Source organism: Rousettus aegyptiacus, unplaced genomic scaffold (assembly GCF_014176215.1).
Source record: "Rousettus aegyptiacus isolate mRouAeg1 unplaced genomic scaffold, mRouAeg1.p scaffold_m13_p_12, whole genome shotgun sequence".
Lineage (NCBI taxonomy): Eukaryota > Metazoa > Chordata > Mammalia > Chiroptera > Pteropodidae > Rousettus > Rousettus aegyptiacus.
Window position 1 is genome coordinate 89,806,825 of NW_023416287.1, and position 16,603 is coordinate 89,823,427.

A 16,603-nucleotide genomic window follows, 5' to 3' on the forward strand; every position below is an offset into this window, starting at 1 on the left:
GTTAAGAGGCTCGGCCCAGACGTACAGAGCTAATCCCTGCTGGAGCTCCCAGTCTCGATCTTCACGACGCTGGGCTAAGTCAGAATGGGAACCAGGGCCAGCGTGACCGTAAACTCTACCTCCTCCTGTTTTATTACACGACATTTCAGAAGTTGAAAGGTGAAAGGAATATAACATTTAGAAATCATATGGGAAGGAGTTAAAATGATTAAAATTTGTAGAAAGAAACTACTCACAAAATCTACACATTTATCTACAAATGTTTCTTCACCAACGTGCACATTCTAGACAATATAAAGGTTAGAAAACTAAGGATTTGTACTGATAAGAGCCATGTTTCACGTAAAAATTGTTTTACAAAATCAGAAGTTTCTAAAAAATACTTTATTAAATAAGTGTTAAATAGGATATTTACAAAGCAAATTGCATAGAAAAAAAACTAAGAAGTCTAAGTTCCCAGAACGTCCTCTGCCTGACCTCTCCCAGAGTCGTGCTGGCCGCTCTCACTTACAGAGAGCGGGTGTGAGACGAGGGGGCGGCTGTCACCGCTCAGCGTCCCTCTGCCCTGCAGAGGGTCGGCCCGGCCCGGCCCGGCCCCCCGGCTCGCGTCCACCGGCTCCACCGGCTCCGGCCGCAGCCCAGCAGCCTCCGGGGCGGTCGGCGCTCAGGAGCTCAGCTGCTGCACGAGGTTCTCAAGACACTTCAAATGATAGGCATTTTGAGGGCTTTCTTCTGCGCTTGAAAAATCTGGAGGAGAAAAAGAAGAGTGTGGAAGAGCACATTTGTCACTTAGTGCCACGCTTAAGACACACACACATTCGCAAACAGGGTCCGTGTGACTGTTTTATAAAAAAGTCAGACTATGAAAACGCAGATCGAGCACAGTACAGGAGACACAGTTCGGTGTCTTAGCACAAACGACGTTCAGAGAACACTGTTCGCTGAGCGCCGCGTCATTCGACATGAAGCGCAGTTTGAGGGGGGCCCCGCCCCGCCTCACGGCCGCGTCACGGGGCTGATGGGTGCAGGGGAGGCGGGAGCTGAGTGTGGAAGGCTGTGATTCAACCCCCGGATGTTAGGTGGGTTTTCTGTTCAAGGTCAAGTCTACCTGGTCCCGTCCTCATTACCTAAGAGCACACGTGAGCGCAGAGCAGTAGCTGGCAAAGGAAGTTTAGTACAAGAAAGAAAATGACTTAGAGGAAGATCACAGACACGTGTCGAGACACTTGTATTTCACTATTTAAAAAACGTCACAATGAAAAGCACGGACCAAATACCAGCACATTTTACAGCGCTGTGACGAAGAGGTTCCTCAAACGTCGGGGTGAACATCGGGGTAGAGAGCTGTCACTTTGCTGGGAACTGTCTAAATATTTCATTAGGCAAGAATTCACTTGACAGTGTCCACATTTAAGTGTAAAGTCTTTCATAAAGAAACTTACTTTTCTTCGCTAAGGAATACGCTTCATCGACTCTTCTTTTTATTGATGGATTTTTCAAAGCTGTTTTCGCCTGGGGGTAGCACAGAACAAAACCCACTCATCAGAGTCCACGCGCCAAGGGTCGGGACAACCTGGACAAACTGCGCCGCCGCCGCCGGGTGCAGAAAGCCGGGCGTCCTGAGGGGCGAGGCGGCTCGGGAAGCACGTGCTCCCCACCCCGTGCGTCACCCAGGTGCTCCCCGGTCCTCACTCGCCCCTCCCCTCCGCCCGTCCTTCCCGATCCGGTTTGCTACTTTAAACTGCTCACTCTTGTTCCATTCATTTCATATTCCCTCAAACCTCAGATTTCAGGTCAAGTGCGTCAAACATTACCAGCTGGTCAACAAATATTTACTAAGTGACTACAAAGTGCCAAATCCTGCGCTGAGCCCTCGGGATGCACGGCTGATGTGCCGGCAGCAGCCTCTGCCCCGTGGCACGAAGGCCGCCCGCAGGGAGAACGAGCTGCCCGGCCAGGGCACGGACGGCCCCACAGAGCTCCGTCGGGGGGGCTGTCCACCCAGCACTGCCGCTTGGCCGCTCTTCGATCGCTAGAGACGCCTGGGCGTTTCCCTCAGGAGACGTCTCCAATGAGGGACAGCCGGCGGCCAGGGACGGAGCGGGGACGAGTCCCCAGGCCCACTCGGCGCTGCGGCCACAGGACTGAGCTCCCTTCGGAACTCAGCAACGACCATGCCAGACGCAGAGAAACCACACGCTGGACACAACTTCGGCTTTTGGTCCTACTTCCAGAAGCATTTTTCCTAGACACATCTTCTTGCAGACATAATCCTACAACACCCCACAAACACGGCTAATCAATTTATATTAATAGGGAAAATTCATTCAAAAAAGGACACTTTTGAAATGAGATGCCCTTTGGAATGATTAAATGAAAGAGTCCAACTGAAGGTTTGCTGACCGCACGGCCGCACGGGCCACGCGCGAGTTCGTTCTCGCTGATCCCCCTCTGAGGTCCCCGGATGCATCCTGAGGGGCTCAGTGTTTGTCCCTCAGGAGTGACAAAGGTTTTCAACACTGACCTTTTGACAGTTGTGAATCAGAGCCCAGAGCGCGGCTGCTCCGATCCTCTGAGCGGCTTGACTCTCGCTTTCCAGAGAGGCGGCCAGCACGCTAAGGACTTTTTCTAGTAAAAACATTGAAAAGAAAAAAGTTCGGTCCTGAATCCTGCACTGCATCCTTATGTTAGACTAGTCAGGGCCCCCTCTCCCCCCATCGGAAGACACACGAAGGGGCAGCACTGGACCACGGCACGGACGGTCAGCGCGTCCACGTGGGCACGGCCTCGGCGCCCGCCCTGACTCACAAGGGCGCGGTCATTTACAGACAACACTCGTGGAGGGGTCGTTACACCCAAGTTACAGTAACGAACTCTTCAAATACAGCTCACACTTTGGTGCCCGGGAAAACAGACCTGTTCTTGTGATAAATTATAAAGGCTGTCATACAAACACATCAATAGCTTGGGCTACTACATAAAATAATAAAGAAATACCGTATTAGTTAAACCTTTTAAACAAGGGCTAAACATTGCAGAGGAACGTTTTTGTGTGTGTATATATGTGTCAGAGGAAAAACTGATTTAAAGGCATATCAGAAATGTCTAATCACTATGTTGTAATCCTGAAACTTATTATATGTCAACTGTAACTGAAAAATAAAAAATTATTTTTAAAATGTGACTTTCAAAGCAAAAATAAAGAAAGAAAGAGGAAGGAAGGGAGGGAGGGAGGGAGGGAGGGAGGCAGGCAGGCCGGCCGGCCTGTCCACACACAAGAGCTGCTCCTTTCTTGCAAAAGCTGGCCAGAGCATGAAAGCAAGCCTCAGAAAGGAACCGCAGCGGCCTGCTCATTTAAGTGAAGATGCAGACGAGTCTAGTCCCCAAAAGATTACCAGGTGTTTCAGAACGGCGTATGAACTGATTTCATTACTTATTGTCGCATGGTAAATTGTATCGAATCGCCTGTCCTCTGTAACACTCGACCGCCCCCACGGCCTGCACACCTGCATCTCCAGCACCGTACCCGACCCCTAACTGGCCCACGTAAAGCCCGCCTGGCCAAACTCACCCACGCGCTCACAGGCGGCAGCGGGTGCTCTTGGGCCTCATCGCCAGGGTGTGTGCTCCCTCCCAGTTACCGAGAGACGTTTTCACGCATCGTACCGACACTCAGGGTGTCTTACCTCTGATCTAAGTAAGTTTACGATAACTCCTTTCGGCAGTTACTGTCCCTTAAGAACTTTTAATAAAGTATCGGTCAATTAATGTGGCAGCCGTTCTAATAAATGGAAGGGGGCAAGTCTTTTCAAAAGCACTTTATTGTGAAATAGGCATACGAAATGTTCATAAACCTAAAACTAATATTCTGTCTACAGTATTTTAATTAATTTTAAAAAGTACATAAATTACTTTTAAGTTTAATAAGTAGGCATGAAGTAAACTCCCACATTAAGATACAGATAACCTCAAGAGAAAAGACCATCGTAAAATTAGTTTAATGATTAGAAAGCAAAGAGTTTTGAGTACTTACTGCCTTTCTTGCTAATGATAGTGATTTAACTCTAAGTTTAGGGATGGCACGTTGGTAGCCTGAAATCGACTACACTAAGCGTATTTATACCATGAAAATCAACCAATGCTACAGAGATGAATGAAAGAGGTTTCCGCTTTATGAATATATTTTGCATAAAGGCAAGAAACAGTTTTTAAATGTATATTGCACGTCGTTTAACGACGATAATTTTTTGGGTGGAGAGCACATTGGGATGCGATTCTATCTGCCAAATCGTGACTGAACTGCAACCGCAGACCTGCCGCACGAGCGGGCGTCCAGCGAGGGCTCTGACAGCGGCGAGGCAGAGCCCCGTGCGGCCGCCTGCAGGCCGCGTGCCACACTCTTCGCACCAGTGAGGCCTGTCGATTTATGTATTATGTTTCATACACGCAGTAGGATTTCCGCATACTTAACGTACGTCCGACCCCATCGTCGCCCCGAGAGCCAGTGCTTACGCATTCACCGGCATGCCGTCCCTGCCGGGGCTGGCTAGCGAGGCCATGTGCGCGTCCCAAATGAGTGGCCACTTCCTCTCCCTCTGTTAAGAGTCTGGTCCGTTTGGAATTACCTGTTGCTTAAAAGTCTGGCAGAATTCGCTGGTAAAGCATTCGGGACCTAGAATGTTATGTGTAGTTATTTTTGACTAGTCAGTATCTCTCGTAGTTACTGGGCTTTTTTTTTTTTTCTTGAATAAATTTTCCTAAGCTATTCTCATCAGAGCGAGAGCCCACTTCACCTTATCTTCCTTGAGTTTCCTGCGGATTCACTGCGGTGCATCCAGGGTTTATTTTCAGTTAACGGGTGGAGTCTCTTGACTCTGCAGATTCCTGTCTTGACACAGCTCTTACTGCTCAGCCGCCGTCACTGCCAGCACGTTCCGCCCCCGCGAGGGCCGCAGACGGGCCGCCTGGCCGCGGCCCTTCTCCTCCTCTGCACTCCACCCGTTAGTGCTTCCCCGCCCTCCCAGCTCCGCGAGCTGCACCCTGGATGCTGGTGCTCCGACCCATGTCCGCCTCCCACGTCCTCTGCCCGCCCGGCAGACGCCGCCACCAGACACGCGCACTGAGGCTTAGCACGTCTACTGAGGGTCAGAACAGCGCTGTCCGACAGGACTTCCGAGAATTATGCGAACATTCCCAAGCGTGCTGTCTAGTAGGATGGCCACTAGCCACACGCAGCTCGCGTGACTGACAAGCTGAGTACTTTAATTAATTTAAATAGCCGCATGTGGCAAGCTGATTATCTTACTGGACAGTTAAGGTCTAGAAGTTGTGCTTGGTTCTTGCTTCGAATCTTTCCATTTTTAAGTTTCCCATTCCCTGCGAATGCTTTCACGGTTGTCATTTATCTAAACCTGGCATCGTTAAAATTATTTTTAAATCTGCGGTTTATTATTCTCACGCCTGAAGTCTTAGGTTGTTATCTTCCCCTCTGGCTCTCACTCACGTTGCCAGGTTTCCTGATATGCTTGGCCTTCTTTAGCTATGTGCAGGCTAAATAAAGCCTTTGAAATATTATTCGTGGAGGTTCCCTGAGGCCTAGTATGAACTTGTCCTCCACGCACGAGAGGGAAAGTTTGCTCTTGCTAAGCACCTAGAGGCACTGTCAATCAAGAACTGGCTCAAACCACGGTCATGGGCCACTCGGGCTACACGCCTCCGGGGCGCGAGCGGTCAGGGGCCGTCTGCCCTGCCCGTTCTCATGCTTGTCCTCCCTTCTCTTCACAGCGACAGGTGCGAGGCAGGGACCGACCTCGTTCTGATACCCCTGCGCCTGTGAGGTTGCTGCTTTGGAGTTCGGCTTAACAGACGGGTTAACTCCCCACCTGGGAGGGTCCTGCTTCTGTCCCCTGAAGAAACTGCACCCAGAGAAGCTGCCCCAGGTGACGCTGGAGCGCGCGCAGGTGGGCCTGGCATGCGGCACCAGGCGCGTGGGGGCTACGGCCCACCTCTCCCTTCTTCACAGTCACACGACGTCTCCTCATGAAACGCTCTCCCCATGAAATTCACGCACTCCCCACGGAAACGGCTCATGGGTGCGGAAACGGATCTTTCCATTTCTCTCAGTTTCAAAATGTTTCTCGGTGCTCACCAAGGCTCACCTCTGTCTGTCCCACGCCTCAGAGAATAAAGCCTCCGCAAGTCTAATTTCCCCATGCGGCCGTGGGTCCCCGGCACTCCCGCCTGCTCAGGACCTCAACTCACTGAGGGCTCACTAGTGACAGGCACAATTCTAGGTGCTTCGGATAACCGGGAACGAGAGACAAAAACCTGTCGGCCTCGTAAGCGCTTCTGCTACAGAGGGCAGAGGTCAGCTGGTGCTGATGCCGCGGGAAAGGACGCAGAGGGGGAGAGCTGGCGGGGGGCCGTGCAAGGCCGGACGGGACCGAGGCGGGGAGTGAGGGGGCCGCGCGGAGCCGCTAAGAGCCCGCGCGCTGCTCCTCCCCCAGCTCCCCCCGGGCCACTGTGCCCGCCAGCAACGCGGCGTGCTCACCCCGGGAGACTCGGCAGCTCCTTGGGGGCTGGCGCCATGCCCGCTCACGGCTGGGCGCAGGGGTCAGGCTGCCCGGTCCCCACGGCCTCCGCCTCTCCCATGCCTGGGACACGTGTGCGAGCTGATAGACACCTGGTGATTTCTGATGCCGCCACCTTCTATTTCAAGCTGAACGGGACGTGCTACGGATGGATACCCGCACGATTCGACAGGTGCGTGCGCGTGAAACGTGAACACTCACCGTTGGCCAGGATCTTGGGCTTATTGGCGGGACTGAAGCAAATATTATGGAAGATGAGAAGAGGCACGTCAGGGCCGCTCCTGAGCCTGCACTGGCTCATCTCCGCCAGCCGGTCCAAGCAGCCGCCCAGCCGCAGGATCGTCTGCTGCCCGTCCTCTCCCAGCGACATGCTCAGGAGCAGCTTCAGCCACAGAACGCCCAGCCCCCCGAGCTGTCTGCTCCCTCCTTTGGGCAGCGTCAGGGACAGGAAGCTCTGCAGGAAGTTACTCTGTGGAGACACGGAACGTTATTTCCTTCCTGAGTCTTTGCATCTCTTCCTCGTCCCTTGGAGACCAATTTACAAGAATTCTGCTCCCCTTTTCTCCAATTTCAATTCCTCTTTCCTCCAGCACCTTCCAAAAACTCCACCTGTGCCGTCTCCAGGTACGAGTAGAAAAGTTAAGGAGGCCAAAACGGTGCTCAAGTTTTAATTCTTCCTAATTCTTTTCAGATGGTGGATAAATTACAGACAACTCCTATTTAGGACTGATAATTCAGTTCAGGGATTAAGTCGGGCCTCTTGAGTTCTCTCTTTCTGTCAGCCTTTGGGCGGGGGGAAGCAGCGCGACCCCCTGACGGTTCCCGGAGGGGACGCGGTGGGGAACGCGCGACAGGGTGAAGGGGGTGACGGGCGCGAGCTCCGCTACAACACACACAAGCCGCAGGTGTGACGCGCGGCACAGAGAAACCGTCTGACGCCGTGATGACCACGCACGGCGACAGGTCGCGGCGACCACGTCCAGGGTGTGTGTGCGCGCACGTGTGCACACACGTACAGATACATGTGTCAGACGACTCTGTCTACCCTGAAAGTAACATAATGATGTGTGCCCAGTGCATTTCAATTTACATATATGTATGCATAAAAAAAATAAAGATTTAAAAATTTAAAAAGAAGCCAAACCCAAACAAATCGTGGACGCCAGCTAACATCTCGGGCAACGCAGCGCTGAGGACAGCTGCGCCTTTCGGCCACACAGGTGACCCGTGGGCATATCTCCTACTGGGCGTGCCCCAGCCGCGCAGCACCGTCACTGACTTCCCAAGGCCACGTGCCACTCCGGCGACCTTACAGGTGAGGGAGCTGCATCGTCTGAACTGTAAGTCGTTTCAACCTCCAAAGAAAACCCCCCCACAAAGCCCCACCGAACTCCTGACGGTGTGAAAAGCAGTAACTTATTGTCTAGAATAATCTACACGCAAAGGAAGAAAGAGTCTGAAAGTCCTATGTCGAGAAGCAGCCCAGAAAAAAGCACAGCGACCACAGCCACCGCCACGGCGGTCGGCCCGGGCCACAGCCAGGCGGGCACAGGCGGCCGGCGCCCCCGACCGCCCAGAGGGTCTCATCTCCCTCCCGGTTTACTAGCCTACTCTGCTTTTCCTGGATTCTACCGCACATAAATCCGGATGACGCCTTGAATCTATGAAACGAAGGGAACTCTACGTAAAAGGACCCTCCGTGCACGAGGAGCTGAGCTGCGGAAGCGTCGGCAGCGTGAGCCACGCGGCAGGTGCGGCGCCCGGCTCCGCGCCCAGCGCTCCTGCGTCGCCCGGACGGTCCCTCCCCCGCCCTCCGCATCGGCCAGACATGCCGGGATGCTGCAGGTCTGGGGCTCACGACCGCGACGGACACGGACGGTGCTTCCAACCGGAGACGAGCCGCGGGCGCTGCTGCCTCCTGCCGGGCCCAGAGCCGCTTTCGGACCACCTCCTCCGCCAGGGAGCACGCAGACACGGCCCCGGTGGAGAGCAGCGGGGCACGTGGGACCCTGGGGCGTGGACCCTGGGGCTTGGGCTCCCGCGCACGCGCTAATGCCTGCGGACGAGCGACCCAGGCGTGACTGCGCGCGTCCAGCGAGCGTCCAGCGCCCATCGCAGCCTTGGCGGAGGACGGCTCGCAAGTTCCCTAACCAGAGCCGCGGAAACACGACTGACCCGCACGTGAAACGGTCTCACTGATGGCGCAGTTTGCCTCCTACAGGACCGGAGCCGGGGAACGAGGTGAGGATGCCTGAGACCGGTCTGTGTAACCTGATCATTTAGAAAACGAAGACTCCGACGCTCAGAGAGCGAGTCTCCGGCTCCAAGTCACACGTGACGCGTGAGCGGCGCACCTCGCTGCGTGTGGGCCTCCCGCCTGCGCCCCTACCGGGTGCTTCGCAAGGAAGCGCCGGGCAGCCGCCAGTCTCACGCACGAGGGCGGTGACCCCCTACGGCCCGCTCAGGGCGACCGCGCACACGTGCGTGCACGCACACACACAAGGAAAACACGCAGCCGCGTGCCGGTACGCCAGCGGAGGGCTCCAGTGAGTGGCGGGTGTCTGATCTGCACGTTCTGCTGACTGACGTGGTGTGATACCGCCACTACGGCGACTTCGACACACCGCCACGCCATCGAGTGGCCTGCGAAATTCCTGAAAATAAACGACCCCACTCCGGAGCCAACCCGAGTTAGCGCCAACATAGCACTGAAAAGGTCGTCCCTTTGTAAGGCTGCTACTTATCTGGAGTTTGCACTCCGAGTTTTATTGTTGTTTTGTGTTGTTTGGGGTGGGGGTGATGCAGCCGAGGAAAGGAGCCTCGATTCTCATGAGTGCTGCTCATCCTGCCTTTCATGTAAAGGAAAGAGCAGTACTCCGATCACCAGGAACCAGTAACGCAGGCTAATCACGTCCGCAGTCCAGGGGGCCTTCCACATGAGGGATTCTGGGACACCTGGACAGTTGCGCTGGAATTTGTTCCAACCATTCGATCCCTTTTAAAGCGCCCTAAGTTGAAACCCGTGATAAGTAGTCCAGTTTGGGCGCTGCGGTCCCAGGGGTCTGATAAAATCGCCCATTATGTCATAAGGAAGTTGGGTCCGACGGAGAAAAAGGGGCTGTGGTTTCGTGAACCAGTCTGACAATGTGAACTGAATTGAAATTGTCACCGCTCAATTTGGTCTTGTTTAAAGACCACTACATTACTTTTATGACCTCGAATAAATGTAAGACAGCTGTCTTTCTAAAACGTTCGGTTCTGAGAATGATAAAATACAATCCGTAACTAAGACGGCAACTAAAATAAAATGGTTTGATCACATTCGAGCTTCAGTCACTTTTCATATATCGTCTATCAACTGGCTTTAAACAAAGTGAACCTCTTAATCCTCTTACAATCCTTGAAAATGAAATGCCTTGAAATTATAATAAATTAATCCTAGAAATTGAGTTCCAGACTTTCACACACCCTTGACGGGAAGGATGACTATCTTTTTTTATGATACGAAGGAGAGTTTAAGTACTTACTTTCTGAATGACTCCTCTACAGTCGTGAGACAAGGCCAGGTTTGAAAGACACGTGAAAGCCATCTGCTGGACGGCAGTGCTCTCGAGAGGCACCTGGGAAGCCAACCGCAGGACACACAGCATCAAAGAGCTGCCCGCGGCTCCTCTACCCGCGGCCTGAACGGGGTGTTGTCCAGAGCTTGACCAGCAGAGAGAACTGCAACCTTAAAAAATAACAGCCCGTCACAACGTCTTCTCAGTGTTGCTATTCGGTTAAAAACAAAACTAAACAAAACCTCAATGGTACAGCACAACTCTCTATCGAATGACTTGGCCGTTGACCTATGAACTGCAAATCAGCACAGAAAGTTGGTGTCGACGTGCACACTCAGCCTGACGGATTTACAGTCCTCATTAGGGGCCTAATGACTGTGAAAGGGCATTTAAAAACACCAGGTTTACTTTTTTTTTTTGAAACAATAAAATAAGCATAATGGGGTTTTCAGTAGTTCCTAAAGAAGGCATCTAATTAAAGGCTTGTATAGAACAGGATTTTAGAAATGGGAGGTAACTGGGTCTAATGCCCCTCATTTTACAGAAGAAAATAAAACAAGAAACCCAATGCTTTTGGGGTCAGGGACGGGACAAATGCTATAGCCACACACGCTAGGTGACGGCGGAGAGCTCAGGGGAGTCGGTGGCTTGCCCAAGGTCACGCGGCTCGCCAGGTGCGAGGGCCAGCGGTGGCATCGACTTGTTTTCCAGAATCTAGTGTATTCTCGGTAAATTAAACAACCACATGGGGTTTACCAAGGGAGAAAGATACCCAAAGAATTAGAAATACGGTTACTGTACTGTAACATAAACGAAGGTATAATTAACTTGTGGACGTCCACGCAAGGAGGCCAGGTGACGTACAACTAGATCAGAATCGAACGAGTCCTGTAAGACAAACTCCGGCAAGGCAAGTGAACTTGCGTAAAGTGATCTTTCTCGTGTTCACACTACACAGCAGTAACCAAACACGGATGTGCCCATTAACCGTTACGGAAAACTGTCACTAACGATGTAATTTTGCTTGTAAACAAACCATACAGGAAAACACAAAGTTTCTTTCTCAAGTTAGATCACATTCTAATAGTTGCATCAATTTTTTTTTAAGTACAAAAGTAACAAATAGTTTCAAAAGATTTATATTCGAGTAAACACGTCTTTGACTCAACATTTAGCACCTGATCCTTTTTTCCCTCCTCACTGCCCCGAACCCTAAACTGAGGTGCGAAGGGGGGGGGCGGCGTGGGACAGCTGTGCTGCTGGCGTCCCTGTGAGGGGCGGCGAGCCGGGGCAAGGAGAGACCACGCGGCAGAGGTAGGGGCCGGAAAGGGGGTGGCAGCGTCAGAGGCCCGACAGTCCTGTCCTGTGCCGCGCTCCGAACACCACAGCGGCAGCCCAGGAGTCGAGGGCCTCAGGTCCGTCTGTGCCGTCGTGCTGGCCGGAGACAGGCCGAGTGGGCTACGTGGACGGACAGCCCCGGAGTGGAGGCCGGCGCCGGCGGGAGGCGCTCCAGGAGCAAGCTGTCTCGGCACGCGGCGGTGACTACGCGGGCTCTGCACCGTTCTGAGTTCCGGCCCTTTGTACGTCTTTTGGGACCGGGAGAACCCGGTGCCGGCCTCTGGCTGCTGCGAGAAGCGCACAGACCTGCTGACCAGCCAACCTTGCGTTTGCGACCTGAGCTTCGCTTCCGCCCTCGTACTCTTCAGATACCCCCGACGGAGCGCATCGCTCGGTCAGGCGCACGGCACGGAGGTGAGGCGCGTGCACGGCTCGGTGACCCGTTGAGCCTAGGGCCCCCGGCGCGGTGCGTGTTTGTGACGGTGTTACTGCCTGCCCTCCCTGTGCTGAGCTCCCCACGTCCGCGGCTGTTTTTAAAGCAGGAAATGTGCACGTCCCCAGGTTTGAAACTGCCGGCCGCCCTCACCTCCCAGCGGGCGTGGTCCCCTCACTCCGACAGCCGCGTCGCCCCTCGGCCCTCTTCCCGCCACCTCCGCCCTTGCCTGTGCTCACTGTGGGCCGCCGGCCTGTGAACGCGCCCGGCCCGCAGCAGGCTCCCGTGACGGGGACGCCCGCCCCGCAGGCCGACGGCGAGCAGGCCACGCCCGCGCCCTGCTCCGGGGCCCACGGAAGCGCGAGCCCGGGCCCGGCTGCTGACACCTTACGTCGCCGTTTTCGCTCTCTCGATTTCCCACTGATGAGGTCGGGCCGGTTCCTCCCTCTCTGCTCCCGGGGCTGTGTGACGATTCCTCCCATCTCAGCGAGCGGACGAGCACGTCCATCTGCTCTGACGGCACCTGCGCGGCGCCGTCACCCAACGTGCCCTGGGTGAGGAGGCGGCGCACCTCTACCGACCTCGCTGTCTCCAGCCCACTTTACCCGCGTCGTGTCAATTAGCATTTCGGTGTGTCGCGTCACTGAAAGGCGGCACGGGGTCTTTACCGTTTGGAAAGTTTGCGGTGTAGACGCAGAGCAGCTGCAGGGCATTCTGCATCAGCGAGTCGTCCATCAAAAGCCACGGCCAGAGGGAGTGCAGGACGGGGACGAGGTGCGCCTCCAGAGCCGCCTCCTGGCGGGGAAACGAGGGTGACGTCAGTCCCGACAGGGGGACACGCGGCTGAGACCGGGCCCCAAGCACGGGGGAACGCCCCCCTCCTCCTGGAGGCGGACTCGCCCACCGTGTGCTGGAACGCAGCCCCACTTGCCTCCTTAGGGACCTTGATCCAGCCATTAGTTCTCGTGTCCCTGTCTCTGTAATAACTAGTCCCCGTCTGCTCAGCTGTCTCCGTTCAAGCAGCTGACAGACGAACATGCAGTCTACCTTCCTCTGGGGCTCTGCGTCCTAAGGGTGACGCTGCTCCTCGTGACTAGCTTCCAGGGAGGATACTCTCACTGCCGTGCCTTCCCAGCTTAGTCTTTGGCGCGCCTCAGTCTACTCCGTCCTGACGCCAGCGGAACCTGTCCTGGCCCTGTGTTACCAAACCCTCGGGGCCCGGCATCTATCAAAGGTCTTTCCTTCACTCCCACGGAGCCCCTCTACCCTGGACCATCTCCAAGCTCCCGCCACATTCCCTTCTCAGGTGCCTGATGCCTTCTCTTAAATATTATACTTTCCACGGACATGGCCCAAGTCCGTAGGCTCTTGGAAGTTCCAACGACCGTCACAGCTACAAACATCCTCTGTCACGGGTACCCAATACCCCCAGCCCGTTTCAGCACTCGGAGCCCCGGATCCAGGTCACCGACAGACTGCCAGCCCCGTTCCACCGGGGTGGCCCGAACACACCTCCCCCGACGCGAGGCTCCCTGTCGCTCACGCCCGCTCCAGCACGCGCCCTGCATTCCCCCGTTTCTCCTCCTCTCCCCGCCTCGGATTTACCCCCCACCCCACCCCACCCCACCCCACCCCGCCGGCCTGGGCCTCGCCAGCTGCCACCTGGACAAGCCCCACCTCTAACCTCGCCTGCCGTTCAACTCGTCCACCCCACAGCCACCGCGGTCTTCCCAGGATGAAGACACATTCATGTTGTGCAAACGCAGGTGCTGGGTGGTGTGGCCGGGAGACTCGGTGACTCTCCACGGGAGGGACCAGCCGTTAGTAATGGGAGTGTGTCATAAACCTCAGGTAGGCCGGAGCAGAAACAGAAACTAGACTCCTTGCCCCCGGGGCTATATTTATACCTTAGAGTAACCTAAATATTCTTCTTCGGCTTTGCTCCTTCTCGCCAACTTGGAAACGTAGAAATGCTTTGAGTTACCGAGAGATTACACTTTCACAGGCAGCTAATGTATTCAAACATCTATAACCGAAACCCAAGCCGGCCTCTCACAGATCCGTATGAGCAGACCCTACCTAGAAAGCATTCCAGAGTGTTCCCTGAGGAAGGCGTCAGGGAAGAACACAGACCGCGCTGAGTCACCAGGGCACTATTTAGCATAAATTTAGTAAACGATGCCTCTATTTAAGGTAAAAAATTCACACATGGGGTATTTTACGACGTGATAAACACTTAATTCCCATCGAAATGTTCTGACATGTAAATGGACGTGTCTGAGATACAGTGTGGTTTTCCAGTTTTGTCACAAGCGAAAGCAGAGCGAGTAATGTTTTTAGAAGGAAGCGTTCATCCTTTCTCTCTGCCCTCCTCACTTTGCGCGTTGCCTGTGCGAGCGTTAGTGCTTCGCCGAGTGTCCTATCACGACGACGAAGCCATCGAGCGGGCACGACGCTGCCCCGCTGACCACGCCAACGCGGCCTTCGCGTTACGGCGGCATCAGCACCCAAAGCTCTGCGGCTGCTCCCGACGGAGGAGCCGGGAGCTGACGGTGAAGCGGCGCCCTGGGGTGCGCCCGCCCCCGCTCTCAAGGGCAGGGGGCCTTTCCCGCTGGGGAGCAGGAAGCGCACCGTCTCCCCCCGTCACGGGCACAGACGCCGCCACCCCTGCCCCGGAGAGCTGGCGACGGCCCCCGAAAGCGCGCTGCCTCGGAAGCCGCACGCGGGCCGTTCAGCCATCTTCGCGAAAACAGCGGGAATGCAGGGCGGGGCGGGCAGGGGCTCGGGGCTGCTAAGTTTCGGCGAAAAAGTTAAAATGCTGGCACAAGCCATAGATGTCGTCGGTGCGGAAGGGGAGCGGATGAGGTGCGCCGATTTTGGGAATTAGCACTGAGCTTAAGGGATAATCAACTGTGCATCTGAAAAAAAACTCATATTTCCGTTTTCCCTCCTACGTTATCTCCGGATGATAGAGGAAACATCCTGAATTAGACGGTTCAGCACTGAGATGAGAGCTCTGAGACGAGCTCTACTTACTTTGCATCCTTCGTTCTGGTACAGGCAGTTCCTCAGGAGCTGCATGGCGATGCTTAGCTCTTTAATAAAACCGTCCTCCTGTTTAAACAGAGAGCAGGTGGAGAACGTGAACGCGAGAGCACATCCCACGTGCGATGCCCGGCAAGTCCCCGTGGGTCACGCTACAGGGCAGCCGCGCCCTCCCCGCGCCTGACACCGTAACTCTGCGGGGACTGGCAAGCTAACAGCCTCCGGAAGACGGCCACAGCTCAGGTGCCTCCACCGCGGGAAAGCTGTTTGTGTCCCATCGCGCGCGGAGGAACCGGGGTACATAATGAGCTCCACGTTTCGTCTCAGTAACGAGAAGCAGGGACCGACCGGCTTTCAATCATTCCAGGTGTCGGCTGACCTTCCCAACGAGGAAGGAAAGGGCCTCTGCCCAGAGAGGAAAAGAGGCAAGAAACTGAAGAGCACGTGAAGCCCCTGCATCAACGGAATTACTGAACGTGGCGTTTCCTCGGTCTCCAATCGAAGGCAGCAGAAACTGGTTACGACATGAATCGCCGCCGCGATGGCCTTAGCTGGACGCACAGAAGCGCCTGCGCCTCGCGCTCCCGCGGAGCCCGTGCGGGATCTGGAGGCACGGCGGCTACGAGCAGCCACTGCTTTCCGTACACCTGTGCTGTCAGCCTCTACGTGAACACGCAGTCTGAACGTGAGTCCGGCGGACTCGACGCCAGAAAGAGACGTTCAGAAGTCACGGAAGGACGCGATCGGGGACGAGCAGCAGCAGCTCTGCCTGCGCCCCGGAGTGGGGCCAGCGCCGGCTTTATCAGCAGCGCGGCAACAGGCTGCGCACCCACAGGTGTGCGCGGGACGCCACTCGTGCCACGAGGAGCACAGGGCCCGGCACGCAGACAGCTGCGCCCACTTGGAAAGGTCTTCGTCTCTACGTACACAGAACTTCCACGCCCACCCCGAAACGCTCACAGCGACAAACATATAACACATCAATTCCCTTTAAGCGTCTTCAGGTGAGAACGAGGAGGCCCAAACCCGCTAACGCAGACGTCCCGTTAATTTGCCTGGCTGTGCTTTTCTTCTAAATCGGGCATTGCTACCACGCATCGGCGCCACGCATTAGCACGAGGGCTGGGAGGGGTGCCCGCGCCCCGCGCTCGCGCGCCCCGTTACCTTCTTCTTCAGCGCGGCCTTCCCCGGCCGCAGAGCGCCGAGGCTCAGCTGCGCGTCCACGTGCCTCATCTGCTCCACGCAGCTGTCTATCAGACCGGCTGCAAGGCAAACCCGAAACGGTCAGAGGACAGGCCGCTTCCGCGCGAGCTGGAGACACACGCACGCCCCCACCAAACTCTCTGAAAAGCAGCCGACTGCATTTCTGACCGACTGGGTTTTAGTGTTTTCAGCGAGAGACTAACGAATCAGAGGGAGAACAATTAAGAGAGCTAAAATGCTAAAGCCGACTTGCTTTTAACTTAGTACAACGCTCGCAAGACCTGAGCGGCGTTCTGAGGCACGTGTAGCTTGTTTCAGCAGCAAATCACACCTGCAGTGAACGGACTTGACATTGGGCGACTCCTTCAGCTCTGAGACCTGCTGCACCCTGATGCGAAACCCCAGATGAGAACCTACACGCTCTACGGGGGGAC

The 16,603-nt window shown here is 55.2% G+C and overlaps 1 protein-coding gene across 5 annotated transcripts in view; it reads right to left on the reverse strand.

The window, feature by feature from the left end:
* Nucleotides 1–352: 352 nt before the first annotated feature.
* RTTN (rotatin) overlaps nucleotides 353–16,603 on the reverse strand; it is a 100,338-nt gene continuing 84,087 nt past the window's right edge. For 2 of the 5 annotated variants that reach the window (XM_036230127.1, XM_036230128.1), the window contains exons 42-49: nucleotides 16,131–16,228; nucleotides 14,958–15,035; nucleotides 12,590–12,716; nucleotides 10,118–10,320; nucleotides 6,792–7,059; nucleotides 2,525–2,628; nucleotides 1,443–1,512; nucleotides 358–747 (exon numbers count right to left, since the gene is read on the reverse strand). In XM_036230127.1, the coding sequence (XP_036086020.1) occupies nucleotides 665–747; nucleotides 1,443–1,512; nucleotides 2,525–2,628; nucleotides 6,792–7,059; nucleotides 10,118–10,320; nucleotides 12,590–12,716; nucleotides 14,958–15,035; nucleotides 16,131–16,228 (1,031 nt within the window). In that variant the 3' untranslated portion in view covers nucleotides 358–664. Of the gene's footprint in view, nucleotides 748–1,442; nucleotides 1,513–2,524; nucleotides 2,629–6,791; nucleotides 7,060–10,117; nucleotides 10,321–12,589; nucleotides 12,717–14,957; nucleotides 15,036–16,130; nucleotides 16,229–16,603 lie in introns of all 5 variants that reach the window. The other 3 variants (XM_036230130.1, XM_036230126.1, XM_016132591.2) reach the window with 3 other exon arrangements.